The sequence below is a fragment of the Eurytemora carolleeae genome, unplaced genomic scaffold (genome assembly GCF_000591075.1).
Source record: "Eurytemora carolleeae unplaced genomic scaffold, Eaff_2.0 scaffold680, whole genome shotgun sequence".
In the NCBI taxonomy this organism is placed as follows: domain Eukaryota; kingdom Metazoa; phylum Arthropoda; class Copepoda; order Calanoida; family Temoridae; genus Eurytemora; species Eurytemora carolleeae.
In genome coordinates, this window is record NW_019396669.1 from 53,054 (window position 1) to 71,207 (window position 18,154).

General features: G+C 31.2%; 1 protein-coding gene across 3 annotated transcripts; it reads left to right on the forward strand.

Moving 5' to 3' along the window:
* The first annotated feature begins 2,547 nt into the window (after positions 1-2,547).
* LOC111707163 (uncharacterized) lies at positions 2,548-18,130 on the forward strand. 3 transcript variants are annotated; one of them, XM_023480213.1, is made up of 11 exons: positions 2,548-2,821; positions 3,932-4,039; positions 4,124-4,177; positions 4,240-4,274; positions 4,488-4,524; positions 4,845-4,895; positions 5,426-5,448; positions 5,964-6,052; positions 6,701-6,746; positions 7,218-7,306; positions 18,066-18,130. In XM_023480213.1, exons 2-11 carry the CDS (start codon positions 4,006-4,008, stop codon positions 18,097-18,099), a joined length of 492 nt encoding a protein of 163 aa, XP_023335981.1. In that variant the 5' UTR covers positions 2,548-2,821; positions 3,932-4,005; the 3' UTR covers positions 18,100-18,130. The 3 variants fall into 3 exon arrangements, with proteins under 3 accessions (XP_023335981.1, XP_023335980.1, XP_023335979.1); XM_023480212.1 differs by lacking the exon at positions 18,066-18,130 and adding an exon at positions 8,324-8,660 and having other exon boundaries at positions 2,565-2,914; XM_023480211.1 differs by lacking the exon at positions 18,066-18,130 and adding an exon at positions 8,324-8,660 and having other exon boundaries at positions 2,566-2,821.
* The last annotated feature ends 24 nt before the right edge of the window (positions 18,131-18,154 follow it).

Consider the following 18,154-nt stretch of genomic DNA (forward strand, 5'->3'; position numbering starts at 1 on the left):
TAGACTAAAGAGCTTATCTTTTAGTGAAATTAGTGCAATTTTATGTGTTCTTTATTTCTGTTTTTACACTTTTTCATTTAACGTTCTATAGATTTAATGACGGGGTTGAAACTGATTTTGTACATAACCCTTTAACATTGTAATTAGAAAGTATAAAGTAAAAACACATTTCAGAAATGTTTAATGATATCTTTGGAGAAGTGCTCTGGAAAGGTCTAATCGAGGATAAACCCCCAGATCCAGGGGAAATACAGGCAACAAGAAACGGCAATTTTCTAATGAAATGTCGTCTTCTAAGGATATTTAATTTTTTTTCTCAAATGTCGTATTTTACTATTTTTGGGAACACGTACGAAATATATAAAAATTTTCAAAAGTGCTTTAATTATGAAATTATTGGAAAGTCTATGTAGATATATATTATAAACAGGGTGTCCCAAACAAAAATTTGGAGTAGGGGTATTGGGTACTGAGGCAAAAATTTTGATTAAATGTTCACAATCATGTTAACATTAGAAATCTCGATATTTCAGTTATTTCCAGGCATTCATTTTATATTACAATCACTTCTTTAATTATGGAGCAGGAGCCGAAAAAATCGATTTCCCAGATTTTTCAACTTTTGATTTTTTACATATATTCATTTGTTCATAAATAACCAAAAAATTCACAAATTTTCGTACATTTTATGTAAGTTATCTGTTGCAGCCAAAATGTTGGATCTGCAAAGTGTTTTGTGAGACAACATGTATTTTTACGTATTCCTACAAAGACGACATTTATCTTCACCGAATCTTGGAAATTATACCAACTAATTAGAGGACATGTCGTCTTTCTTTTTTCATTTGACACATATGACGTTGTGCGCAGTTGGTCGATTTTTCTGTTGCCATCTATTGTACTTGACAACCTATTTGCCCTGGTGGGTTAGATAAAAAAAGTTAATTGAAATAGCGAGCTGTGGATTGTACCAACTGATTTCAAAAAAAATTATTTTTGTGGTCTGGGCAAGGTTCGTACGGAGGTACCCGTAGCTCTCTTTTCGTTTTTTTCAATGCATATTTTTTTCTTTAGATTGCTCTAGCTCCAAAAGTAATAATCGCTGATCCAAAGTTTAACAGCTTATGATTTCTAAAAAAATTTCAAAAATCTTTAAATTTTTCCATACTTTATGAACGAATAAAAATGAGACGTGAAAAATCGAAAAATTGAAAAATCCGGGAAATCGATTTTCGACTTACGCTCAAATAATTGGTTGTAACAAAAAAAGGATGAGGCCTAGAAAGAAAAATTTCACACCATGAAATAACTGAAATATAGAGCTTTCGAATGACACCTTGATCGTAAAAATTGAACGAAAATTGTTTCCTCAGTTACTAATACCCCTACTGCACAGTTTTTTTTGAGACACCCTGTTTATAAAAGTAAACAATTTAGAGTACGGGTTTGCAGCGAACGAATCGCTTCGGGAAAATTTTTGTTCCCATTTTGCAATTCTCTAAATTTTGTATTTTTTGATGAATTGTCGCATTCATTTTAAATTGCATATATTTTCGCAATATTTTTTTTCGCGAAATGCGCATTTTTTCGCAAAACAGATAGAGTCATTTTCTATTTCGCGTAAACAAATTTTCGCATTTATCGCGAGCGAACGAAATGCAGACAAATGCGAAAAATTGTTTACGCGAAAAATGCAGAAAATGCGGTGGAAAAAAATGAATGAATCATACTTCAGAGACATAAAAAAACAAAAATTAACGATTTAAATCGTTAGAACGAACTTGAAAATACAAAAGATTTTAACTGAACAAACATTTTCTGAAAGATTTTGATAAAAACGAGCGTTTGTTTTCTAAACAAACGATTTTTGGAACAAACTTTTGAAAAAACGATCATTTATTTTACTGAAAAAGATTTTGTAATTGAAATTTGATTGACTCCAAAGTTAATTATTAAATAATCACATGCACGAAATTTCTTTTTTAATCTCGGAAATTAATCCCCCCCCCCCCTTTTGGACTTTTTACAGGAAATTTGGTCTATTTTATGTCAAAACCATGCCTAGCTGGGGGGGGGGGGGGAGGTGGAAGATGGATAGTGAAAGTGGAAAGCAAGATTTGGATTTTTATTAAAAATCTTCATTTTCAGTGAAAACATGGCGCATGAATCTATTCTTAAAAATCAAAATTTAAGGACTAACCTTGCCTGCTTTCTGCGCTCCTAATTTTTCTAGAAGGGTGGGCGTCTCTTCCCGCCCCCCCCCATAAACTTCCTCTGAAAGGGTTAACGCGGTGTGAATCAGACATGCCCAGACGACTTTAAAACTAATTTGTTAATTTATTCTATACAGTCATTCCTAATTAACATAATTAGTATAAAATATATAGTAGGATAATCATAATATCTTAATTTTGCCTCCCCCCGTTAATGTGAATTTTGCAACTTGATACCATTCCTCTTGCTCAGTATAATTATCGCGGCATTGTCTAAAGAAAAAAACAATTGGACGCCATTTTAATTAACGCAGCTGATAATCTTTCAAGGACATCAGCTGATAATAATAAAAATCCGTGAAGCAATTCAGTCAACAAAAATGAAATTAGCAAAATCAAAAAAATATTTGACAAAAATGTATTTTATTCATCTTAAAATGTGAAATAGTGTACAAGATTGTAGTATAGAAAGAAAGAATAATATGAAATAGGATATTAGAAAGCGAAAGGACATAAATGACAGTGATTACCGAAACAGGATACATTCCATAGAAAATGACTAATCTGAATCGATAGAACATGTTAGAACTTAGAAGGTTTTAGAACAGGTTAGTAAATATGACAGGACAGAAAAGAACGGGCATAAAATATTTTTGGTCGGGTTAGGACAGAATAGGACAGGACAGGATAGTACAGGACAGGTATAGTATATGTTAGGATATGATAGGACGGAGTAAATCTGAAAAATTTAATAATTACCGAGATTAGTTAAAACTACCGGAAGTATGGAAACAGTAAACATATGTCATCAATAAAAATAAAAATAACTTTTTTTAATATTGCAAAAACAAAAGTTTCATATATTTAAACACAATGGTATTCAACTTAAGTAAAACTTCTAACTTGTAAGGAAAAAAATGTTTTTAGAACATCCTGTAGACATCGGTAATTAACAAATATACGTATGTATTATGTTTAAAATATGTTTTACAATGTATACAAATTAAAACGTAATATATGCAGTATGCATTTCAGAGTTTAGTTAAACGTTTCATTTAATGCTCGATAAATGAATATGTAGTGTCAAACATAAATATATATATATATATATATATATATATATATATATATATAGTATTTTACATGTGAAATATTTACGTTCTGTGGAAAAAGGATAAAGATATATTGTATATTCACAACTTATAAGTTGAGTTCACATAAAATAAATTTAAACCGTTTCTCCCCCAATATTTTTTGCTTTCTTCGTAGGTCTTTAGAACCTAGATATTTTTCATTTTGTTCAATTCTTGTTTTCCTAGGGTGCTCTTATTTTGATTTGCGAATATATAGAATTGCCAATAAAAATTTGTTGGTAAAGAATTGTTCAATTCGATAAGCACTCGAGGTTTAACAATATTAACAAACTGAACACTTGTCGCAAACTCTTAGTTTATAATCAAGATATCTTTGCAACTTGATTGTGACATTTTTTTTATGTTTAAATCGTTGAAGATTTGATTTAACAGAATCTAAAGTTTGAAATATCAGGTGGCATGATATATAATTAGGGATTAGAAAATTAGAGTTTACAGTGATTGTTGATTTTTTCTCGAATCTGTTTATCTCTGTTTTCTTTACAATTCCAACGACGAAATATGAAATTTATATCAACTAAAAGTTCCACTAGAAGTTCAAATTAGTTTTTGTTATTATTATAGTCGACTGAAAAGAAAACATGGGTTCTTGTGGACTAGTTTTTTATTTGAAGATGTGAAGAAAAAAAACAAAAAGTATGATATTTACTAGCGTTATCTCTTTATTATTAGGTAAATCATTTTTAAAATTTGCTTTAAAAATCTTTAAAAATTTCGTTTGTTATATATTTTTAATAACTTGAAATATTATATTAGGTCTGATGGTTAAGGGGGATGGAGGGATGATATTAGATGGAGTAGAGTATGTAGGTATAATAAACTAAAACAAAGTTTTATCAAATAAAAATAAATATTTTATTAATTTTATTTAGATTACACGCAGACATTCATAAATAAAACATTCAAGGTAAAATATAAAAAGAATATTTTCATCTTCTCTGTTAAAAAAAAAAAACAATATTATATTATTGCGTATTATTAAAACTACCAAAATTATTTTATTTACACATTATGTAATTTCTAAAATAATATTAGTTATTTTAAAAAGATTTCGTTAAGTTTGTTAAATGAAATGCTCTAATTCCTTTAAAAAAAACAATTAATAAAAAAATATTCTAAGATTGAATATCATGGAGAAGGCCAAGGAATGAGAACAGGTTAAAAGTTTAAGATGTTTATCTGAGTATTGACAATTGATTATATATATAAATCTACGCTCTCAACTAATCCCTAAATCTTTACAACCTTTGATATTTCAAACTTACATTACTTTATCTATAACAGAATTTATAGTTTGAAATATCAAATGTTTAATACGAATCAGAAAAAGCAAAAAAAAAACAAATCCTTCCAATAAATATACTTGATTAGGAAAACAAGAAAAATTAAAAATTAAAATTACCCCATAGAAAGGCAGATTGGGTTTCATTTTAAGTCTAAAAAACAACTCCAAAAACATCTTCTTTGTTTTGAAAAGGTTGGATGTTGACAGGACACAGTTACGGCAGGATTACAGATCAATCATCAGGAAAGTCGTCTTCCAGATAAAAAATCACTGCGGATTTTCCTGAAAAAGTCACAACAGTCACAGTCAAAACCAGAAAAATTTGGATTAGGAAGAAGACATTAAAGTTAAATTAAAGTTTATTTGATGTTACAAAACAAATAGTTTTTACATTTTTAGAATCATTTATTAAATTAAATGGATCTGTTTACACTGCTCAATTGCTGTGTCGCATGTTCATTGAACTATCTAAAGCCAAAGCTTGAGTCTTAAAGTCGTCTTCTTATTCCAGAGTTTTCTGGTTCCCACTGTACTGTACATGAATTAGATTTTGTTCCTATATTTAGGTACTGCAGAAGGTTCCAAATAAAATAGAAAATTGTGCACGAGAAAAGATGATATTAATAATGATTATAATGAGTTTTCCATAATATGGTCTAAAATTTTCGATTCTTGAGATAATAAGAGAGAATAAAGGAATTTTATACATTTTCGGGTGAAATTAAAAAAAAGTTATTCTGATTAATTTCTTTTATAAATGGAATGACATTTAGTAAGATGGAATGGATATGGAGAGGTAAGAATAAACACTGGAGCATTAGTAGTTAATGTTAGACACTCTCAGTGAGAACCACAAAATTATGTAATAGGTGGACGACATTAAATCAATCGTTAAGTGTATTTAATTTAATAGATTTACTGAAAGCTTTAAAATTTCCTATTCAGCGAAATGGGCCTGTCTAAACTGCACAATTAAATAGTATAACTTCAGTCCTAAAGTCCTTTCATATTCCAGAGTTTTCTAGTTCTAACTGTAGAATCATTCAGAAAACTGTGTAATGTACAGTGTTGTAAAACAATAGGCGGGCGTCGTTGATTATGAGACTAATAGTCCGACCAACCAACCAACAGACCAACCAACCAATTGACCAACTAGCCAACCTAACATATTATTGTCGACGCCCACCTACATTTCAAAAAGTGTACAATTACCGTATACATACAACAGCATTCAGAACTGTATGTACTAACACCGTACAGGTAGTGTACATACAACGTTATTCTGAACTGTGTAAACTGTACACTGTACAGGTAGTGTACGGAAAGAATTGTGGAGATGATCTGTGCTTAGAGTCGGCAGATGATTCATTCTACTTTCTTCAAACCTTTCCCCAATCCAGGTTTTAAATGTTTTAAGTGTATTTCTCATGTTTAGTAAAAACTTAATTGACAATTCTCCTAATTCTTCTAGTTCTACTAATTCTCCTAATTCTTCTAGGTCTACTAATTCTCCTAATTCTTCTAGTTCTCCTAGTTCTCCTAGTTCTCCTAGTTCTCCTAGTTCTCCTAGTTCTCCTAGTTCTCCTAGTACTCCTAGTTCTCCCAGTTCTCACTAATTCTCCTAGTTTTCCTAGTACAACTGTTGTTCTCCTAGTTCTTCTAATTATCCTAGTTCTCCTAGTTCTTCTAGTTCTCCTTATTCTCCTAGTTTTCATAGTTCTATTGTTCTCCTAGTTCGCCTAGTTCTCCCAGTTCTCCTAGTTCTCCTAGTTCTCCTAGTTCTCCTAGTTCTCCTTATTCTCCTAGTTTTCCTAATTCTCTTGTTCTCCTAGTTCTCCTAGTTTTCCTAGTTCTATTGTTCTCCTAGTTCTCCTAGTTCTCCTAGTTCTCCTAGTTCTTCTAATACTCCTAGTTCACCTATTTCTCTTATTTCTCCTATTTCTTCTATTTCTCCTAGTTCTCCCAGTTCTCCTAGTTCTCCTAGTTCTCCTAGATCTCCTAGTTCTCCTAGTTCTCCTAAAGTTTTCCTAATCTTCTTTATTCTGCAGAATGGTTTGGAGACCCAGCTTCTATGGACTAACAAGTGCTTGCATGGTAAGAAAAAAGAAAAGAATTTTATTGATTTATCTCAATATTGAATATTAGAATTGATTCACAACAATAGCTTTAAGAAGTTGTCTTTTATTTTTATGAATTCTGAGTATGAGTGGTTTAAATTTCTCTACCTTACGCTTGAAGTACAAAAAGATTTAGCATCGTATATTAAAATTTAGACAATGAACAATTAAAAAAATGAATTTAGGAATGCAGTGGAATTAACATTTCATATGCAGTTAAGGAAAAAAACACAATTCTGAATTCATAATTTGTTCTCAATGAAGATGTCGGGAGAACAAATCAAAAAAACAGATTTTAAAGTATTATTTTAAGTTTTGCATTTTGTGCTCTAATTCGTAAATCAGACAAAGCTCTTTAGGGTATACCGTTGTAAATCGGACATTGCCATCTTTCCATGGAGGGTTACTTGGAATTACGCTTCCAATCCCTTTAAAGTATTGTTTTCAGTTTCGTATTTTGTGTGCTGGGTCCCCTTTCTCAGGAGGAAGATGTCAAATCAAATCTCTAAGATCTTACAATAAAACTATTTTACTCAGGTAAACCATCATCTTAAAAATATGGTAAATTTCTACATTGAGAACCAGAAAATAGTAAAATTCTTATTGTCGTCTTTCTCTTGAAATTGTGAAATGTCGCGAAAGTCAATCTTGGGATCTATAAGCAATGATGCAGACTTGCAGATCAAATATTAATTCCTCTTTGATATTCCGTGGTGGTCATATCCTGCATAGATAATTTTTATTAGAGAATCGAGCGATAATCCTCAAAAAAGTTCCCACATTGGATATCGATATCAAGCGATTAAGTTTAACGATACTCCACACAAAAGTTTCTGAATATATTTCGAGATATGTCAGCTGTAAGCGATTATATTAATACAATGAAGACGACCTTTTTATTGAAGGGTTAATTGTTAACAAACTTTTTTCGAATTACAAGTTTATAAGTATTCAAAGAAAAGCTTTTTGAATTGACAGTTTCTCTTGACTTCCATGTTCATGTGATCATGTGCTTAACAGCTTGATTAAAATCAAAATTGGTGATGTTACATCGTCTATACGCAACATCCCCCCTACTGAACTTCTGACCTACTAACTTTCCGACCTACTGCAATATCGGACCTACGCCAGCTGTTTATTTTAGTATTATTTGAGGGTTAGGTTAGGTTAAGACAATTTCTGGGCCGAGCGCTGCGGTTAAGACAGGCTAGGGGCCAAGCGCCGCGGCTAGGACAGGCTAGGGGGCCGGGCGCTGCGGCCATAAGTCCATATAGCAGCTGTAATACCACGTGCTAGTAGGTCGGATGTGTAGTATAGCGGATTTGGCGTAGGTCAGAAGTGAAGTATGGCGGATATGTACGTGTATGTAGAATAATACACCACCTCAAAATTCAAATCTTAAGTCGTCTTCATTGTATTTATATAATCGCCTACCATCACAGTAGATGTAAATATAAAAATGCTGAGCGACACTTCTTCAGTAAAAGGGAAAACAAAGACGATATTTATTCAACACTTTTCAGAATCTCACTGTATTCTAAAAATGTGTTTAAGGGTTTATGATGTGTATGTTGTATGGTGTGAAGCCACGGATTGCTGGTATGGAACTTCAAATTCATTTTGGACATTTACGCCTTACTTTACACCCTGATTAATTATATAGATATTAAATAAGAATGCCATACTTTATGAATTCATGACTCCAAGCCGTGTGACTGTTTTCTACAGTGAGAACTAGAAAACTCTGGAATAAAATGACGACTTTAAGACTTAAGTTAAATCTTCATATAGTACTTTAAAATATAAAAAAATAAATGGTTCAATTTGGCCCAGTTTAGTATTGACAAATGGTATGTTTTGAAATGTTAAACAAACAAAATACATGATTGAATGAAAATCAAGTTCACAATTTTTATAATGGATTCATAAACTTTAAATAATTTTTTATGTATATTTCATTTCCTTTGTTAAAATAATTAATTCGTATACATTGTACACAATTTTCTTGGGTTCAATAAAGTTTATGAGGATAAAAGAAAGTTTTTACAATTTTGAAGCCTCTTTTGAAATGTATGCATAACAAAAGTAAATTTTACAGGAGTCAGGAAATTTAGAAAACAGAGTTAAAATGAATATAATTTGAGGTTGAAACTTTCTGTCGAGTATCGTTAATATTTAATTGAACGCTATATTAAGATATTCATTGTGGGAATTTTCAAATTTGTGGATAAATGCTTGATTCCTCAACTAAAGGTAACCCTGCAAGGTATGACTGGGACGGGATATCGAAGACGAATTAAATTAATCCGTAGCCCTGTAAGATGGAGATCAATGCTTAATCTCGAGATTAACTATCCAAAAGTTCTAACTTCTGTACAGCATTTGTATATAAATATATTCGAACTAAATTTATTTCCTAATTTCCAGTCTTTAATATAATTTTAAACTATTTTTGAAAATAAAGTTGTTCACGCGGTTAATTGCAGATTGTTAAAAAAAGATGGCCGCACCATGATACGTTAAATTGCCGCGTAATCTTGTGAGTAAAGTTACTAGTCAGCTGTTTGTTTTGTTGACATTTCAACAATTAGAGCTGAAGACCATGATGTGAAGGTTTTCTTCCAACTGAACTTGAAACTAATCCACGATTCGGTTCAGAAGTTTAGTAGATCTGGAGCAGTTTAGTAGATCTGGAGTATAGTTTAGTAGATCTGGAGTATAGTTAAGTAGTTCTTGACTATGGTTTAGTAGATCTGGAGTATAGTTAAGTAGTTCTTGAGCAGTTTAGTAGATCTTGACCATAGTTTAGTAGATCTGGAGTAGCTAGTAGATCTGGAGATTACAAGATCTGGAGTTTAGTAGATCTGGAGTTTTGTAGATCTGCAGTATAGTAGATCTGGATTTTAGTAGATCTGGAGTAGTTTAGTAGATCTGGAGTTTAATAGATCCGGAGTTAATAAGATCTGGAATTAAGTAGATCTATAGTAGTTTAGTACATCTTTAGTTTACTAAATCTGGAGTATAGTAGATCTGAAGTTTAGTAGATCTGGAGTAATTTAGTAGATCTGAATTTTACTAGACCTGGAATTTAGTAGATCTGGATTTGACTAGATCTGGAGCTTAGTAGATCTGGAGCAGTTTTTTAAATCTGGAGTTCAGTAGATCTGCAGTTTAGTAGACCTGGATTTTAGTAGATCTATAAGAGCAGTTTAGTAAATCTGGAGTTTAGTAGATCTGGAGTTTAGTAGATCTGGGGTTTAGTAGATCTGGAGTTTAGTAGATATGAAGATATTTAGTAAATCTGAAGAGGTTTAGTAGAAATGAAGCAGTTTAGTAGATCTGGAGACCATGGTCTATAATTTTTTCTCAACACCTCAATTTCTAAAAATATGCGAAGCATAATACTTGACAAATAAGCAGAAAACAGTTGGCTGATTTTCAAAACTTTTAACTCTGTATTTTCTGCGAATATCGCATGATGACTTCGTTGATTTGAAAACATATTTACTTGACAAGTTTGTTTTAATGGCCATTATCGATCTCGGATTGATTAAACCGAAACTTTTCTTCCGGATTAATTTCATCCATCCCAGGAATCAGTCAAATGAAAAACAATTTTCACGCTGATTTAAATTATGAAAAAATTTACTCAGGACAAACGTACATTATAAACAAACAAATAAAGAAAAGAATGCGAGTTACACAATTATTTTAATAATATAAAATGGTAAATTGAGAAAAAAAGAATACTTTAAGATATCAACTATATTGGTAGGCGATTATATAAATACAATAAAACCGATTTTTGATTTCCATTTGATTTATATCAAGCTGCTTAACACATACACAATGAAGTCAAGAGAAGCTGTCAATTAGAAAAGCTTCTCTTAGATTACTTGTAAACTTGTGATTCGAAAAAAGCTGTAAACAATCAAAACTGAAATAAAAAAGTCGTCTTCATTTTATTGATGTAACCGCCTATCACTTTTTGGAAAAATTTATTAAAGAAAAGAATTGGACAAAAAACGGAAACAAAAATTGAATGCAAAAAAAAGAAACAAGAAAGACCAAAACAACAAGAAGAAAAAAGACGAAAAAATAACAATTAGATATGAACAAAAAGATAAAATAAAAAAATGAAAAGAAAGATAAAAACTGAATGAAAGATAAAAGAACAAACCCCGGAATTATCTGACAACTATCCAAGGACGTCAAATGCTGCGCTCAATGAACAAAATTAATAATTTCATTGAGTTTACGGGCTACGTGCGTGCACCCTTTATCTGTGCAGTCAAGCGTGAAGATAAAACTTTTTGAAAAGAAGTTTTTCTGCTTGAGATTTGACCCTGAAAAACCTGAACTATATAAGCCCCGGAAAATAAACCAATTCTAAAACATAAATGGTCCAAGGCAATGTTTAGCGGTCAAAGCTTTAAAAACCTGACAATCCTTTCGCGTTAAAATCATCGTAATGTTAGATCAAATTTTCCGTCAGATGGTTCATAATATCAATAAACATAACAGTTAGGATTGCATGTTCATTCTGGGTTGTGAGCCTCAAATCAAACTGAATTTATTTTAGTTTTCAGAGAAACAACCATAGATAAAGATAGATTGCGCATAAGACGACATTTTTCATCTTGAAAGATATAAATGTACAGCGATGTTTTAAAGATATTCCTATTATATAGATTAACTAGGTCGGTTGTGAACATTGGCTGTTGTTCTTATGTTATTGAGTACTTGTGGTGTACAATGTACATGAGTTCTGTAAAAAGAAATTTAAGTTAGTTTAGTCCTTCTCATGTCCTTCTTCAATTCTCGTCAATATGATATATTGCTCAGTGAAATAATTTGATATTCTCAAAATAAAATTCACTCCTGAGTGGTTTAATATTTATGAAATCCATTAAAACACCAAACCACCCCGCTTATCATCGAAGTACACTTTGACCCCTAGAAGTATGAGTTTACCATTCTTGGTGATTTTGCGTACATAAGCTATCTATTTTTATTTATTTATCTATGGAAACAACAGGGATAAAATCAGAGAAAACTCAATCTTTCTTTAGCGTTATTTAACCTACAGCGAGATAACAAAGTTTTAAAAGATTTTGTGCCCCTAAAATTCTGTGAGAATCCAAAATCGAAAATATAGAACAGAATATTCAGGGCAATAAAATCCTGTTAGAAGATTGAAAATTTTATTTTTCTCATCCGAAGCTATCTTTAAACTTCAAATCTAATCCCTCAAGATTTTTCTGATTCTTTCTTAATTTCTCCTGAAAACTTTCAGTATGTTTTATAAAATAAGTTCTGAATAAAAAAAAGAAGAAAAGAAAACTTCGAAAAAATCAAAGTTCTAATTAAAAAATCAAAATCATTTTTATGAAAAGTAAAGATTGTTCTTTTTAAATGCTCAATAATATTATTAGGGTTTTATTGTGAAAATCTTCCCTTCCTGTAGTTTATACTGCGTAGTAACTAGTGAGTTCAACGCCTTTGTTCTATTATATTTTCTCAATGTCATGAGTTCAGGGTCAAATGAGGATATCATTATTAATATTATATAAACATTATACAGCCATCTTCAACAGAGATATAATAAAACCAAACAGGAACTTCTATTGTTTAGCTGTTTCTTAAATTCATTTTGCACCCCGCTCCCGTTTTATTCAGTAAACATAAAAATGCACATACAACCCCCTACGGCTTGCAACAATACCCCCTCTATAAACATGCCTAACAACTACCTACTGTATTATTGTGGTTTGCAATTTATCTTAATTATCCACGGGTTTATAAAACAGTACGAGCAGAACACCTTGCTCAGATTTCAGCAGATTTGCTTGTCAAGTTATAAAAATATAACAATACGCGTAATAATTTTTCTTATTTAATTTTGCTCTTTCGGCAGAATTTTTGAATTCGTGCATTAATAAACAATTTAGTTTTGCAAATATATTTTTTTTGTGATTGTAAATCTAAAAAATGTTTCCGAGTAAAATAAAAAATTGAGTTTTTGCCACAAACTCAAATTTTCAAATCCCTATATCTTTGCAACCGAATGGTGTACACCTTGGATATTTCAAACTTAGATTATATGAGGTGGGTTCAGCTGTTTTAACGTTTATTGAAGACAAACAGGCAAGCCAAACATATTTATTACAGATGACTTATCGTTGAAAAGATTCTCTTTAATTAATCTATTTGAGGCGGAAGTATACTTGTTTTCATCCTTGATTTTGACAAGGTGACAAATTCTACAAGTTCAATTTATATTAATTTCAATTCCGGAACATTTTTTCCCGTTTCTTCATTGTTTTCTTCACTTCCGGTCTACAGATATCTTAGATCATTAAACCTAGGCACTAGGCAGTTACCAGGCCAACATTAGGCCTAGACAAACAAAGTAAGAAAATACTAGCTCAAGTGCCCAGCGTTGACCGTGGACATTTTATAAATCGAATTCAGAACAAAAAATTTCGATTTTTGAAGAATAAAAACTTTTTTGAAAAATTAAATTTCAGCTAATTCGGTCCTGCCGTTTGACCAGCTTTAGCTAACATATATAAATAGATGTATTGTTGAGCGAGTACCTTTATTATATAGAAGATATGGACTACAGTGGTAAGCATACATATCAACACAGAGAAGTCTTTTATTGAAATAGTGATGTAATACAATTTCAGTACATGATAATGTATTGGTACATACATTTAAAGGGACTGTAAAGGAAAAATGCTTATGCTTACTTAGGAGTTGATCGAGTTCTATCTGATGTTCATGTCTCGAGAAATTGATAAAAAAATGTGTCAAATTTATACCAAAATCCGTATATACCAAATTTGGTATAAAAATAGTAGTATTAAACAGATCAAGTTCAGCAAATACGCAACCAATCCGAAAAAAACGATATCCCAGAGGTTTGCTCCTATTATAATTTTATAAGTTTATTTGAAAGATGAACGATTATTTCTTACTTTCATCGACGTGAAAATTGTATAAACCTACAGGATGTAAAAATTGAGAGTAATAAGAAGAAACTGATAATATCTCAAGTTGAGGAAAATGTCGCAATATTTCTTTAAAGAATAAAGTATAAAGATTTAAGATGTGTGTGCAGATACAAATATTACCCCACCCTGTATTGTGTACACTGCACAAACCACTTCAATGCAAGAAAAGTTTTGACAAAAGTTGGTTAAAATATAATTTATAATAATGAGAAGTGGTATAGGATTAATCTGTGATTGATCTATGTTACTAAACTATGGCATAGATCAATAAGACAATCATATTTATTCAATCTTGTCTCTAGTCTATATAATTTTGTCTATCCAATCTTGTCTATTCAATCTTGTCTTATAAAATCTTGTTTATCAAATCTTGTTTGTACCATCTCGTCTATCCATTCTTATTTACAAATTCTTGTCTATCCAACCTTGTCTATCCAACCTTGTATATCCAATCTTTTCTATCCAATCTTTTCTATCAAATCTTTTCTATCCAATCTTTTCTATCCAATCTTTTCTAACCAATCTTTTCTATCCAATCTTGTCTTTATAATCTTGTCTATCCAATCTTGTCTATCCAATCTTGTCTATCCAATATTGTCTATCCAATCTTGTCTATTCAATTTTGTCTATTCAATTTTGTCTATTCAATCTTGTCTTTCCAATCTTGACTATCTAATCTTGTCTATCCAATCTTGTCTATCAAAACTTTTTTTACCCTCTCGTCTTTCCAATCTTGACTATCTAATCTTATTTTCAAATTCTTGTCTATCCAATCTTGTGTATTCAATCTTGTCTTTTCAATCTTGTCTATCCAATCTTGTCTATCCAATCTTTTCTAACCAATCATGTTTATCCAATCTTTTCTATCCAATCTTGTCTTCATAATCTTGTCTATCCAATCTTGCTTATCCAATCTTGTCTATTCAATCTTGTCTATCCGATCTTTTCTATCCAATCTTGTCTATCTGATCTTGTCTACCTAATCTTGTCTATCTAATCTTGTCTATCTAATCTTGTCTATCCAATCTTGTCCATCCAATCTTGTCTATCCAATCTTGTCTATCAATCTTGTCTATCAAATCTTGTTTATCCAATCTTGTCCATCCAATCTTGTCTATCTAATCTTGTCTATCCAATCTTGTCTATCCAATATTCGATAGGTAATATCGAATATTTTCTATCCAATCCTGTCTTTATAATCTTGTCTATATAATCTTGTCTATCTAATCTTGTCAATCTACCCTTGTCTATCTAATCTTGTCTATCTAACCTTGTCTATCCAGTCTTGCCTATCCAATTTTGTCTATCTAATCTTGTATAACCAATATTGTCTATCTAATCTTGTCTATACAACCTTGTCTATCCAATCTACATGGCTTTCTACAAAGGATGAGCGTTTTAAAGGGACCGTTCACTTTTTTGGGTAATTTCAGGGTAAACTAAACAGCCTAAGCGCTATTCATCGGTAATAGTCTTACTTTTCAAAGAAGCTGTTTAGTTTACCCTGAAATTACCCAAAAAAGTGAACGGTCCCTTTAAGACGACTGTACGGAATCTATACTGTCTTTCTCCTTTTTGTCAAATAATATAACAAACGGTTAAAAGACTAAGGCAGAAAACTAAATTTAACTATAGAAATCTAACAGTTTCATCCCTTGTTGGCAGCCCTGTATATCCTGCATGTATTCTATCTATCTATATAAAGCTTGGAGAACTGTCCTTGAATCAAACTTGTCATTCTACAAAGTACAAGTCATCCATGCTTTGAAGCTTTTTCTCCTTTCTCTGCACTTGGAAATAATCAAGAAGAAACAAGAAACAGGAAAATAATCAGATTGTAAATGTGGACAGTAAGAATTTATTTTTTGACGTAAATAATAATTCCACTGTTTTCTGTTTATCCCTGTACAGCATACTCAAGAAAATGTTATTCTTTTTAATCAGTAAAAATCTATTGTAATTATTTTCAGACCGATAAAACATTAATTTATCTTCAGTTAAGAGAGTTAAATAAATTTGCCTGTGTATGAATTATAAAAAATTTGAGGAAAAAGAAAAAGAAAAATAATTGATGTAACAATTTGAAATTCAGTCTTCAGAATCTTTTAGACAGCATTTATTTAACACTAGTGTGGGCATGAAATCCCCCCTCGTCCAATTTATCAACATCCCCCCCTCCCTCATTTTTCAACCATAAGGGGATAACAAGTGCGTCTAAACTTGCAATTCAAGAGTATGCAAATCCGCTAAAACTTGAAAAATCCCCAGTCAGGATTACAAGAAACCAGGAAGAAACGCAATCAAGTTCTTTTTACGGATTTTAATTCAATTCAAGGCGAAAGTAATAGACACCAGAAAGAAAGGAAAGTACGTGTTCTGGTCTCAAAATTATATTTTCTTTGAAATTTGTTCTACCTCTTAAGATTAAGTTGTGTCATATTTAACAAAAATTGTGAATATTGAAAAAGATTTGCTTACTTACAAAACTTACCCTTTTCTTGTGTACGACGACAGTACTTGCACAGGGGGCGGTGGGGGGTGGGGGACTTTTTCGGCATTTTACGCATGTAATAATTAGTGCAAACAAGAAACATCATGGGTCGGATACAGACAGCGCTGATATGTTTTGCGTACTCTCCCCTAGTGACGCAGAGTTGCCTTGTCAGACGCAAAGAAACATTGGGACGGAGAACTTGTGACGCAAATTACGCAAAAATGAAACGGACTTGTAAACAAATTCAGTAACATATTTTCAGTGTATCGTTACAAAGAAAAGTTGTTTTAACATTCAACTCAAAAAGTGAAAATTAATTAAATCAAATTAAAAATGATTTTGTGGTTTTGGGTTTTCTTTGTACAACACTTTATAAGGATTTCAGGAACAGGTAATAATGTACTGTTATCTTTTTATAAAATTGGCTTTTCTGTCTATTTGTCTATTTGTCTGTTTGTCTATTTGTCTCCAACACACCTTTTGCGAAATCTCGCATATGATATATGGAAAGGTTTAAGACAGTGTCGAAGTTGGAAAATTTTGCCCGGACATAAATGTGATATTTATAATTTTTAATGATTCGCCAATTAAAACAAAAAAGTCCACCGAAATTTGAGAACAATTAAAAGTGTTGATTTTCCGCTAGTTACAGCTGAAATGTAAAATTTTTAATAAAAATGGCCGAGTAATAAAAATACGAAACGAAAAACCTTTAAATCGTAATCTATTAGTGTTCCAGTAAAATGGCTAAATATTCCAAAACAATTTTTTAGAATTCAAATTGGACAGTAGTCTTTTTTTTTAAAAAACTTACCAATTCATTTCCCTTTCAAAAGTGCTCTGTCTTCCAGCTATACTTTAATTCCTTTAAAAACTTTAGTTGGACGCTTATTCAGCTATAATTTAATTCCTTTAAAAACTTTAGTTGGGCAATTATTCAGTTATACGTTTATTTCTTTAAGATTCTTATTCAGTAATGAGATACAGTGACTCCAAACTGTGGCTCGACTTTTTTGTGTTTTACTGAACACCATAGATTTGATAAATTTAGTTCAGATTTCATCTAAGGAAAGTCTAAAGAAGTCTAAAATTGTCCATTATCAATACATTAGTAAATCTTTAAGATACCAAAGAAGTTACTGGGTTTGCCCACATAAGTTAATACCTCAGAGACGACAGTACCGAATTTATTCACAGTTTTTATTACTTTAATTGTTCCCTGCATAAGTAATCGTGTCACTCTCTTCTTTGCAAAATCATTCAACATAGCTTAGTCAGATTTTTATCTAAATTACTTTGTTCAACTTTAAGACAGTTACAACCTAAGAGTTTTAGATCGTCAAAAAGTCATCTTTTGTTGGTAACCCTGAATATAGCACACTTTAGAAAGCTTTCAAGTGGTACAACTTTAAAAAAATCCCTAATATTTTTGTAAATTTTTTTCTGTCCTTCGGAAATTGATTAGAAAACGGTTATTCTATGGAACATGGCGTTTTTAGCATTATGTTTTAAAGTTTTACAAAAATCTGTGAAAAATAATTAAAAATCTACGAAAAATATTAATACAATTTGCTCCAAATCTTACCAATCTTTATACAAAGATTGAAAAAGGAACTTCCTATTCAAACAATTTTGTTTTTCAAAAAGTAATTCATAAAGCTTACACAATTTGTACGTACAACCTTGTCTGGTTTGAAACCCATGGATACACCATAATATCGTTTTCAACAAAAATTGTTCAAGGTTGTGTTTTTCTTCAAATTTGTAGATTTTATTTTTTTAGTTTGTGGAAAGAATACAGTTTTCTCAAACTATAGACGTCCAAGGGGTGGCAACCATCTTCTTTTTCAAGATGCTCAACAGGTAAGAATC